At 38.0% G+C, this 13,111-nt stretch overlaps 1 protein-coding gene across 4 annotated transcripts in view; it reads left to right on the forward strand.

The window, feature by feature from the left end:
- The first annotated feature begins 4,785 nt into the window (after positions 1-4,785).
- The window catches only part of LOC122520022 (LIM domain-binding protein 2), a 65,977-nt gene continuing 57,651 nt past the window's right edge, over positions 4,786-13,111 (forward strand). For all 4 annotated transcript variants that reach the window (XM_043639906.1, XM_043639907.1, XM_043639908.1 and 1 more), the window contains exon 1: positions 4,786-6,324. In XM_043639906.1, the coding sequence (XP_043495841.1) occupies positions 5,408-6,324 (917 nt within the window). In that variant the 5' untranslated portion in view covers positions 4,786-5,407. The remainder of the gene's footprint in view (positions 6,325-13,111) is intronic.

Here is a 13,111-nt window from a genome sequence, read left to right on the forward strand (position 1 = left end):
TATATCTTCATCGAATAAATAGAATTTCAGTATACCTGGCTTTAAATCAACAATGATGATATTCATCCCTTGTCTCCAAATTCTATGAATGCTGGAAAGAGTATAGATTTACCTGAATTTCTATCTTTGTATATAAAGAATATGTACCCGTTGTTGTGAATATTTTTAAAATAACTATCGAAAGACAGCTGGAATTAAAGAAAAAGAAAAGTTTTAAAGAATATTTACGTACACAAACATCGTATCTCATATTTGAAAACATTTATCTTAAGTTAATATATCGATAATATATTACGATTGTATATTAATTGAAATTTAGGACCGATTTTTATCGTATGTCTTAAGCTATATTTCTTCTTTCATTTTTTTTTTATATCTCTGATCGAGAATACCTATCTAACCGAATATTTCTTCTTCGAACGAAGCGATAAACACGGTGAAACGACGATAACGAATACGACGAAACGATTAGGTTCTCTGTTCTCTAAATCATTTTTTTCCCTTAAATTCGTTTTATTGAACTCGTATTTTTTGTTTAAAAGTATATAAAATTGTTTTATTCTTTCTATTTCTTTTGACATTCATTGTCGATACGAAGAAGAAGAAGAAGAAGAAAAAAGAAAAAAGAAAATATTGTTCCTACATCCATCTCCTGAAAATTATTTTGACAAAATATTGAATTAGAATTAATTCGATCAATGGATTTTCTAACATTGTTCCCACGTTAAATAGAAAACAATTCGGTTGCGTTAGTTCGTATTTACAAGAAAATTAATAACGAACGATATCGTGAACATAAACGTATAATTATCGCATTAAATGTCGCGGTTTGATAATTCGAAAACAGGTTGGTTATAAAGTATACCCTAGACCATACGTTTTATCATCGAGTGTATTAAATTCATTATGAAAGGCAAGTATCCGTGTTTCATCCTTTTATCGTAAAACATTGAGCGAGACAATCGCTAGCTTTTAAACATTTACATACATATAGATACGTGCGTATTTCTATATACGTGCATGTATGTAAACGCATGGAAACGGTAGTGGCTTGCACACTTATACACAACACATGCACATTGTATACACATATATAAATATATATATTTGTATATATATATACAAATACATAGAAACATAAGTATAAACGCATAGCATAGGTACGATTTACACGATTATGGATGTCGCTTTCAAAGCACTCCACTTTAGGTGGCCATCGGCGAAAGTCTGCGGCGACTTCTTCCGTGGTAGCAGAAACGCGTTACGGAAAATGTTGGAAGTAAGAGTAACTATTCGAGGAACGCTTCCTATCTCGTAAAGTTTTATTTTTACGAGTAGAAGAGGCAAAGGAAAATATCAGAAGCAAGGATTGTAAATAATACAAAGATCACTCTAAGACGTCACTTTTTTCATATTTTTTTTTTTTGTTTCCTTTTTTCTCTCTCTGTTTTTCTTCCACTTGCACATATTACGTATAACTCGCGTGAGTAGGTGAGTCCTTCCGTATGCACATTGAGTATCGTTCTCTTCTATGCACAAAACTTTCCCCGTAACGCTCGAGCGAACGTAGAAAAGAGATCGGCTTCAATTGGTGGTGGGATTGGGTGGGTGTTCTTGCAGGGGGGGGGTATACTCGTGGAACGTTCGTTACGTTCAGAAATCAACGAATCTTTTTTTTATCATTTTTGTTCTTTCCAATGAAAGTCTATTTTCTTTTTAACAAACAAAAATATATTTTTCATTCTTGTTCCGCACTTCGCACATATTTTTACTATTTTCTAGAATTTGATTACGTATTTTCGCGTAATCCGATTCCTTAATAGAGAAAACTCGCATTACGCGTATATTGAGTGTAGCAATTAATTTGGTGTGGCTTATTAACAAATTTATTATTTATTTACAAAGTAAACCATACATTTGTTATTCTACGAAATAGTCTCCATTATTTGACGGAAAATGAGATAACAATTTTGATGCAATGAATTTAATATCATAGCATCGAATTAATTGTGTTACACCTGATATATTTAAGTCATCCGAGGCAAATGTGTTTAATATAAGTTAGAAACAGGTTTGATCGTTTGTTTTCATCACGAACGTCAAAACATTAGAATTTATAAGAGTGAAGTTTTTTTCGGTAGCTTTCCGTGATAAAAGTTTATGTGTCGGATGCACGTCCAGGCGTTAAGAAGAGGGTCGTTGTTCTTTCGTCAGGCGTACAAATGCGTTCAACTTGACCCCGATTACGTCGAATCGGATTTCCGAAGTCCCGTTGATCTTCGGTGGATACCCTCGAATCAATCCTCGACGACATCCCGACACGACAAGCGATTCGAATCGCTTGGAAAGTGAAACTTTGTCTCCGTTCGATGACTTTGATGAAGATACGTCTCTCCCCAGTCTGTCTTACTTAAATCGAAACGATTCATCGAACGGAATCTCTAAACCTCTGATCTTTCCTATCTTCGCGTTTCATTTTATACATTTATACATTTTCTTAAACTTAACGTTTTTTCAAATTTATTGAATTAAGTAATAAGAGATATTTTTAAATGTTATTAGCTAAAGAAGAAAGTAATAAATAATACTTGGTTGATACATATATTAATCATTCGAAATGGGATATTCGATGTAAATTAATAATATAATTAATTGAACAATATTCAAAGAAAAATGCATAACAAATTAATGCTGATTATTTGGTAAGAGATATTGAAAGTAATATCTGCTACAAAGGAATAATACATGATAATAATAATAATAATAATGATAATAATAATAATAATAATAATAATAATAATAATAATAGCGGCTATTAATAGTACAGATTTTAAAATAGTAGTAACTGTAGTAAGTAGTAATAGTAGTATGGATGATATATGACGAACGAATGGAAAGGTAACGTTGTTGTACTAGAGAAAAAAAAAAGAAATAACGAAAACAAAAAAAATAATATAAAAGATCGTATTTCAGCAATTAGAATAAAAATTTCCACGCGAAAAAATATGATATATCTTATCAGAAAAATCCGTGGATGAAAAAGAAGAAATAGGTGAGAGAGAGAGAGAGAGAGAGAGAGAGAGAGAGAGAGAGTTATACGAAACGAAAAGAAAGTACAACATTACCTACGTTCGGTTGATATACAAAACGTAGGGTGGTGGATCTGGAGAAAGAGAAGGAGGATGGGGGTAGTAAAAGAGAAGATGGGGTAGGAATGAGGATAGAACGGTGAGAGGGAAGGTGGTAGGAGGTAGTTGGGAGTACTTTTGAAAAGGGTTTTCGGAAAGGGTAGTAGCTAGGCGCGTAGGTTAGGGCAGTTGCGTGGATGGCGGGCGTCGCGGTCGCTCACGTGGCTCCCCACCGTATTCCACAGAACATCGGCGTTCTCTCTTTCGTTTTCCATCCCCTCTATTGGTTGTAACGCGTTGCTTCCCCCACCTCGAATCTTATACCTCTCCTCCTACGGTGACACTAGCGCCGCCACGCCTGCTGCTTCGCAGTAACGCGACCGCTTTCGTCGAGAGAGTGTGTTATTTTCTTCTAACGCTATTATTGTCCCGTGTGGAGGATGATTTACATTCTCGAGTGGGATCTTTAAAACGAATTATAAACTACGCCGATTAGCCGGCCATCGATGGATATACATATTTTTCTGTGTTATTATTCGTGTGAATTATCTATTATAACGAGACCGATTACTTGTCACGTATCAGAGTTATATCGTACATTCAGAAATATTATTTAGTCTTATTTTTTTTATATATATATATATATATATATTATTACTATTATTGTTATTATTAATATTAATATTATTTTAATATTATTATTATTATTATTATTGTTATTATTATTATTATTATTATTATTATTATTATTATTATTATCGAGCGAAGGGGAATATAAAATAGCGTGTTTTTTTTTTATTCGTCGAGGGAGAAGTTATGTATTTAAAATAATACATAGGTATTATTATTAATATTATTATTATTATTATTATTATTATTATTATTATTATTATTATTAGTATTTTTATTATTATTATACGAATAGAGAAGAGAGAGAGAGTGAGAGAGAGAGAGAGAGAGAGAACGGGGGGAAGAGAAAGAAAGAAAGTATGCGAGATTATATTATGGAAAGTTTGGATTATCGACGTTCAAACGTGAGATTCGGTTGGTTAGTAAGAGTCCGTACGAGATGAGAATGATCGGCCATCGTTGGTAGAATCGAGGGAACAGACAGAGTGTGAGAGAGAGAGAGAGAGAGTGTGTGAGAGGGGGAAGGGGAGATCAATGGTATTGTAAGATAGACAGAGAAAACAAGAAAAGAGTAGAGAATATTGGGACAATCGAAAGAAGAAAAGGAGAAAAGATAGAATGATGGGTGGGAGAGGAAAAAGAATGGAGGCTGTTAATCGCGTTGGTACGCGTCGCGACGCCGTCAACGCGGCGATGGCCACGTGCCTTGCAGGATATGCCGTTGTCGACGCCGCTGTCGTCGTCGTCGAAGAAGAAGAAAAATCAACGTCGACATCATCTCTGCTACATGCTACGACGAACATCAGCAGCATCGTTTTACGACACTGACAGAAAAAAAAAGGAGAAGGGTGGAACGCGAGCGCGTTTTTGGGTCCTACCATCGAGAAAGTTTTCATTGTTACCACAGTGTTTTTTTTCCTTCTTAATTCTTGTTGTTATTGTTGTTGTTGTTGTTGTTGTTGTTGTTATTGTTGTTGTTGTTGTTGGTTATTGTTTTTTTTTTTTTTAAATCAAAGTGAGACCGGTGTTTAACAAGAGAGAAAAAAAAAAAAAAAGAATTGTGCACGCGCGGTTTTTATTTTCGAATCGAAAGACGACGACAACGGAGTTTCTTTATCAGTGTAAGATATTTAGTGTTTTAAGATTTGGTGGATCCGTTGTATTTGCGTAAGGAGAAAGTATAATTTACTTTGATAAGCGTAAAACAGGTGGTGTGTTTAAATATCAGTGACTGATAATTTCTTTTTGGATGCTTTTATCATTATGAAGAAGATGATTTTAAAAACAATAGTATAGCCTAAGGGAAACGAAGATTCATCTTTTGGTCCTGGCACGTGGTGGTGGAGTAATAATAATAAAACGTTAAAAAATAGTTTTGCGCGGGACGAGAAAATTTTTTCGTTGGTAGAGGATAGGCAGTGTGGAAGCGATTGAAAAAGTGGTTTGAGAAAAAGAAAGAGAGTGATAGGAAGTGGAAGAGAGAAGAAAGAGAGAGGGTGGGTTGGTTGGAAGGATCGTAGAGGTAGGCAGGCAGGCAGGCAGGCAGGCAAACAAGCAAGCAAACGAGTAAGCTAGCAGTGGAGTGGTGAAAATCTCGACGCGAGTTCTACGGGGCGGGTGAGAAGGGCCAGGTCGTGGAGTGGGGAGTGATGCCGGTGAGGGTGGCGCAGCGCCCCCCAGGTGGAATACCACTCCACGCCGGCGTGCCGGTAGCGGCCAACAGCGTAACCGCCTCCGGTCCGTCGGGCCGGTGCCTCGGGGGCCCGGCTGCGTCCCCCGCCGGCTCGCCACCGCTGCCGCCGTCACTGCAATCTCTCGGCGGCGGCATAAGCGGCACCAACAACAACAACAACAACATTAATAGTAATAATATCAACGGAAACAATCAATTGATCAACAGCAACGGCGGGAACGGTAGCATCCTCGGTGGCAACTCCTTAAACGGCCTCGGCAACTTGAACAACGGCAACGGGAACGGTCTAAGCAACAGTAGCATCAACCACACGACGGCGTCGAGCATCGTCGTTGCGACGAACCCGCTCCAGGCAATGGCATCGGCCGCGGCCTCGCTCACGCAGTTGAACAACATGGCGAACGGGCCGCTGCCGCCACTAGGAGGAACCGGGCCGCCGAATTTACCGGCTCCTCAGCCGGCGACAACGCCGACGCATGCCGGTGGCCCTCCAACACCGCACGCCGGTGTCGGTACGGGGCCTCATCTGAACGGGGCCTCGCCGAGTCCCCATCCTATGCCACCCCACGGTATGATGAGCGGATCCCCGCACGCGCCTCATCCACATATGCCAGGCGGCGGACCCTCGCCTCATCCTCATCATCCGGCCCCTCATATGGTTGGCTCGCCTCATCATCCGGGCCCACATCCAATGCCTCCGAATGCGGCTGGCATGATGGCTCCAGCCGGTATGCAACCTCAAAATGCTCCTGGAATGTGCGGCCCTGGACCGAGCGGTCCAATGGGACCTCACGGACATCCTCAAGCACCTGGACAACCACACATGCACAACGATCCCTTTTATTGCTCACCTTTTGGGTCTCATTATTTCAGGTAATTTTACATCACTAGTGATAACATTTGAACGCGAATCGATCGAGACGATCTTCTTCCTTTCCTTCTTTTTATTATTTATTCAACTCTAAGAAGTTCTTGCCAGATTTACATATGTTCAAGCAGTGTAATTAGGAAAGTTGGGAAACGAGAGAAAAGTATGCTGACATGACGTGATGTAACGTTTTAGTGTCACCCGTAGGGAAAAGAGTACAGGTGTACGTCACGTGGAACGATCGATCCGCTAGCTTGAACGCGCGATGTTTTAATGTATATTTGTTGTGCTCTATGAGCAGTGTATTGTGGGCAGCCAATGCTTTGGATATCTGAAATTCTATTGAAAAAGAGAGCATGACCTATGCGCGTAGAATATGCACATATACGCGTTCGAGCGTGTGTGCGTGCGTGCCTGAGTGCGTGGCTGCATGCGTGAAAATCAAAACCACAGACAAGTTTTATGATTTCCCGTAATTCTCTCTAGCCAGTAACTTCCGTATCGCGACGGTGAATGGCTCGTGTAATGTGTATCGATTGCTCTGTCAACTTCTTTCATATCCGAGCGTGAGGTGAATGCTACGACAGTTGACTAGGTAAAGAGGAACGATATTATGAAATTTGTTTTTACTTATCAATTCCCTTATTTCCTTTAAGTTTCGCTTTGATCGAGAATGTAAGAACAGAGGGGGAGGAAGTTCTAACTATCCGGATAATAATTGATATGCTTCGGACGTTCGCTACTCGTCCCTACAATAATCGCTATTTTCGATATCCTTCCGTGACATTTCGCGCTTGGAATTTATCTTTCATACGACTTAGAATTTATTCTAATCACGTGTTGTTCGTCTAATCGTTTAATACTTTTTTCTTTTTTTTTTCTTTTTTTTTTATGCTAATTTTAACTTTACTCTTTTTAATTCATCGCTAGAATTTTAAAATGTACGAAAAAAGAAAGTGAAAGAAAAAGAAAATATGTTAAAATCTTTGGATACTTTTGTGATGCCTCGTTTTTTTAAGATTTCGAATATTAATTATTATTTACCGTTGAAACGTTATCTACGGATTCAGCCAAGAGTGGATTTCTAATCATAATTAGTCGTACATTTTCTAAAGGATATTGTTTTACGGTTCGATACTTCGTTCCATGCCAATCGTCGCCGACTAGATACTTACGTTCGTTCTCCCGGGCGTAGTAACAGTATAACTGAAGAATCCGTTATCGTAGCTCGGTCAGGATCTTCCTGGCGACCGTTGTGCGTTCTCGAACGTGCCACGCGACATGGCTGCAGCTATATTCATGAAGGACGCGCGTTCCTTTGAAATGTTTCTGTTAACTTCTGATCTTCGAGGTGAACCGTTATTCTACGGCACGACTAATTCGAAAGATGTCCTTTTCTTCTGCGAAGATGCTTTCTTTGATTATCGATGAACGTAGAAACGAGAAAAGGAATAAGAGAAATATTTAACTAAAATCATTCATTATGATTTTTTCGTTCCTCCCTTTATACCCTTTTTCTCTCCTTTTTTCATGATGATGTCTTTGAAAAGCTCGAAGTTGAATCACGTGGAACTATCACTTAATTGAACATACTGGTTGGTGAATGGTTTGCGTTCGAATTAGAAAGGTAGGAAAATGATTAGAACGAAAATTACAAAAGTATAGGACGAAGAAGGAGGTGAAAGGAGGTGTAAGGTTGAATCGCGAGTCGGTGAAATTATTGACTGAGTGACAGGGACACGTGCTGCTGTTGCTGTAGTGGATAACATGTCCTTGCGAGTCAGGTGCACTGAAAGTCGTCGTCGCTGTCGTTGTCGTTGGTCGTTGTCGCTGTCGTTGTCGTTGTCTTCGTCTTCGTTGCTATTCTCGTATCTTAACTTCAGGTGCTCCGCAGGTGGGAGGTTCCCCTAGCGCAGGTGTTCTTACATATTCGTTCGCGAAACGCGACTTCCTCTTTCTAACTTGCTTACTCGCTTGCTTGCTTGCTTGCTTACTTTCATGAAGGTAGAACAGTTCGACAGAAAGGAGACGTCTTATAATTGGACTTACATTGCTGCTGTTCTGCTGTTTGTTTCTTCATCGAGATGGGAAAAAGAAGATAAGTGATCGAAATCAATATTATACTTGAGATTTCAAACGTGCGTCTGTTGGAAATCGCAGTAAGAGCATCCTGTATGTAACTTTGGAGAAATCTGTCTCTCAAATGAAAGACAAACTTATGGTATTTTTGAGGGCTTCGGAGAGTAGAACTTTCGATGATTCATAAGGCAAACTTTCATGTGATATTTTTTCTTTTTCTTTTTCTTTCCATTTCTTTTCGTTTCTTTTATGAATAGGAACTGGCATAGGTGTACGCGATTATCCAGGTAGCCTTTGGCCTTCCTCGTATCCGGTCTGGACGTCTCTATCAGACTGACATCATCTCTCCAGTCGCTGGCCCTGTCTGGTAATCGGACGAGCTCATTATCATAAGCGTTCCACCCTGGTACATTCGCACGAATCACCGAGCTACTTTGCTCGAGATATCGCTACGAGATAACGGTTTTCTTCATTTTTCCCCCTTCTTTCTCTTTCTCCTTCTTTTTCTTCTCTCTCTCTCTCTCTCTTTTTTTTTCTTTTTGTTTTTTTTTTTGCAAGACTTCTCCCCACCGTTCAAACAATGGATATATGCGTTAGCTTCCTCGTTCGTTGTCTCGCTCACGAATTTTAAGGTCTGATTCCCGTGATGATGATGGTAATGATTGCGATGATGATTGCGATGATGATGATGTTGATGTTGATGTTGATGTTGATGTTGGGGAAAGAATATTCCTTTAGTTCATTGATCAAATGATTTTTCGTACTCTTCATTAAAACCGCATATTATTTCGAAAATGTCAATCCATTATTTTCATTATCTTACCGTACTCGACTCTGGATTTTCCTGAATTTATCTTTATTCAGTCAAGGCCATTGGTATGCGACTCTTATCGATAATACTCGTGGGTAATATCTAAAGATTCCGAGTTTAAACGGACGCGAAACCAGAGAGCGGCGAGAAACTCGAAAGTGTACGATCGGAAGTAACGAATACGTATGGTTCTTATCTTATCGCGACCTCCGGCTAGGATAAGGAAAACCTTGATCGACTCTCTCGACAATTCCAATTGAACTGGCACACGAGTGAAGTGTGCGAAGAAAGTCTAAATTTTCTGCTAATTTTTGTTTTTTTATTTACCTCCTATTTATAGGGATGTTTTATATTTTTATTTATTCAACGTGATTTTTTATCCGAATTATTTTACAGAGAAAAAGTATTCCAGAAAGATAGTTAAACAAAATTATTAAATATATATGATGAATATCGTTATTGTTGTTTAAACTTGGATGATCGATAAAGGGATAGAAGAAATCTGATTACAAAATACATAATAATATCGAGCCCTGACCCATGGTACGATTAATCGGTTAGCAGTTTAATCGTTTAGCACGTGATACCTGTCCAGTCTTCGTTCTAAGAGATAGGATAACATTCACCTTAATATCTTTGTAATAGTTCTCATATAATTTATATCTATTAATCGGGATATAAGTGGACCACGTGCTGCTGTTAACCAACTACGAAACTAGTCGATGGTATCCGCTTTCGATGCGGTTTCCAAGGAACTAGGACGGTTTCTCTCTCTCTCTCTCTCTCTTTTTCTCTCTTTCATAGATATGTACGCGTACGCGTGTACCACATACATACACACACACACAAAAGTTTATATAGAGAAACACATTTACAGATGTACGTATAGCTTAGTTTCTTATTTATGAGTTTTACACGCACCGTCGTTCCAGTTTTTGCACGCACGTGCGAGTCTTCGATGAGGAGTCGACATACGAGCAAGACAAATCGTTTCCCGACCACGCGATACTTCACGATAAACGTTCTAATCCGAATCAGTTCATTCGTATAATATTATACTTCCAATTCGAATCGTTTGAGAAGTGTTTCTAAAAAAGAAAAAAAAACACATTCAACTTTACCCCCCTTTGCTCTAATTTTTACGAACAGAAGAATCTTTGCGATCTTTCAAATCATTAAAGTTTTGACCAATTTCAAAGTCGTTAATGACGATTTGAATAGACAGCGAATAAATGTAGAATTCGATTGTACAAAACAAAAGATGTTCTCAGCTTATCCGGTGTAAAACCTGTGCCCAGGGACCGTATCGGGTCGTATCGCGTACCTTTCAAGCTTCCAGTTTCCCGCGAAACTTTAGACGCGAGCTAGCAGGTTCAAGGCAAACACATATCGTGTCTTACTTGATTCAATCTTGTTAGATTACGCGTGCATATTTATCTTACAAAATTGATTAAATTATCGATAATTATCATAAATTATCGTACACGGTGTTCAGGATAAACTTGTTTGGTTTTTCGACATAAATAATCATTGATAAAAGTAAATTTCTCTTTTTGTAATGATAAAGAAAGAAGAATATATCGTACAAATATTTCAACAAAAATATATATGTTTTTCTCGAGGATTAGATTATCGATGATGTTTTTAAATTATCATCGTTTACAGTGCTTAAACTAAGCTTGTTTATTATTATTATTATTATTATTATTATTATTATTATTATTATTATTATTATTATATTACTATTATTTTCTTTTTTTTTTAAATATTTGCTTCATTTATTTAATTTTTTTGTTAAGTAAAGAAAGAAGAAATAAAAGGCGTACCGATAGGACACAGACAGACACAGACATACACGCAAGAAGGAATCCTTTGACTAGGGTGGTTTAAATAGCCGGAACGTTCTGTAAATATCAGGATATATTTAACGTTTCACGGAGTTCGTTCGCATCGTTGCTAAATGAAGCACCGTGTATGTGTCCATATGTATGTATGTGTCATAACCTAACATCCACGACATATTTTTATAACACTCGATTACTTTCACCCGGGATAAATAGGAACGGAATCATTTAACGAAGCCATAATACCTAAACATGTTGAAAAAATAAAGAAATAAATATAAAAGAAACAAAGATAAAGAAAGAAAAAGTAGAGCATAATGAAGGGAAGAAGAAAAATGTAATATTAATAAGTAGCACGTATATGTAATTCTTCGTTATCGTTCTTGGGGGAGTGTAAGGGGGAGGGGAAGGGAATCCCCGGTCGGTAGGTACATGCTAATGTAAGTTTCTTCTCTTTATCGGTCTTTTCGATCACGAAGGAAGAAGGTGCATTTGATTAGCTGTTTCTTTGCTAGGAGTTTTCAATCTGGCGTCGTTTCACTTCGGCGAAGACTTATACCGAGCGTTAAAAAATTATTCCCTTTACCTACCTACCTACCTCTTCCTTCCCCTTTTCGTTTATTTTTATACATTCGTGATACCAAATCATCTTTCTACGTTTTCTATCGCGATCTCTCTTATTAGAGATACTTCTGAAAAAAAAAGGGATCTTAATGTTATTAAGATTTCGACAAATTTTCTGCTCTTTTGTGTCTGACTTGTTATTAACTGTTTTTAATGACTGTCTTAAAAGCTCTTGGTAAACAAGTAAAAATAAAAGAAAATTAAAAAAAAAAAATAAAGAGAAAGAGAAAGTAAAAAACGGTAGTCGAAGAAAAAGAAGATAATGTGGTTTATGTAAGAACTCGACAATGGTGACAATGAGAGAAGGAGAGAGAGAAAGAGAGAGAAAGAGAGAGAGAGAGAGAAGGTAAAAGGCCCTCGGGAGGCCAAGTTGAGTCACGGTTTACCTAGAAACATTGGTGCAGGTGTGCATCTCTCACGGGGACAGGTGTAATTTGGCAAACGGCACATCATCGTTGAGCGTGTCCTCTTTCCCCCGCAAATACCTGTGGAAACTTTCTGTCGAGGGTTATGAGTATCTTTTTCTTTCTTGAAAATGAGATCAGGAGAATAAAAACTAATCGTAGTATGTCGCCTTTTTTTAATTTCGAGGACGAATCGTAGATTATAATGAAGAATAGTTTATTATACATACGCCTATGCCATATGAATCACGTTAAGAACGTCGGGATCGTAAAGAGTATAGCTAATGGGATATATAATCGATAGCGAGTCGTGGAACGTTGACTCTTTTCTAGATCAAACATTCTCGATGACGGTTGAAAGGGGATCGCTCGTGAATCACTGCCAAGAGAAGTGTTTACATGTTGGCTGCATACCACGAACTGACCGATGTAAACTTTCCTTATCAAATGTTTCAACTTGGAACTGTCCTTCTTTTTCTTTCTTTCTTTCTTTCTTTTTTTCTCTTAGTAAAATCGTTAGAAAAAATCTTAACGATGTTTACGTTTCACTCTTATAAATTCTTTCTCCCACTCTTTCTCTCTCTTTTGATAGGACTATCGACTTAACGTCTAGAATATCTCACAAAGGTAAACTCGGCTTAAATGTAATGCTCGGTACCTGCTATAACATTCGCAGCTCGTTAGTAGGTACGATTTTTTGGATGTAATGGAATGAGGAGACTGATGTCGTTCACGTTACGATACGACTCATTAAATCGTTCAATAACAGACGAGATTTTCTTCGAAATAGTTCCATGGTACCGACTTAAATCATTAGAATTCATTTAATCCCGCATTTGTCAGGAAGAAAGTCGAAGGAATGAAAAGGAACGTGATTGGTTTGTATCCCATCCCATCAGAATTAGATTATCTACCGCAAGTATTTTCTTCTAATCTAATCCAAGTCGTTCGATACGTTTTTAACCTTTGCCCATCGATCCCGATCCTTCTTTTGATATCGTTAACACTTATCTTCCTTTCTTACTTTCTT

This window comes from Polistes fuscatus, unplaced genomic scaffold (genome assembly GCF_010416935.1).
Source record: "Polistes fuscatus isolate 324 unplaced genomic scaffold, CU_Pfus_HIC Scaffold3, whole genome shotgun sequence".
In the NCBI taxonomy this organism is placed as follows: domain Eukaryota; kingdom Metazoa; phylum Arthropoda; class Insecta; order Hymenoptera; family Vespidae; genus Polistes; species Polistes fuscatus.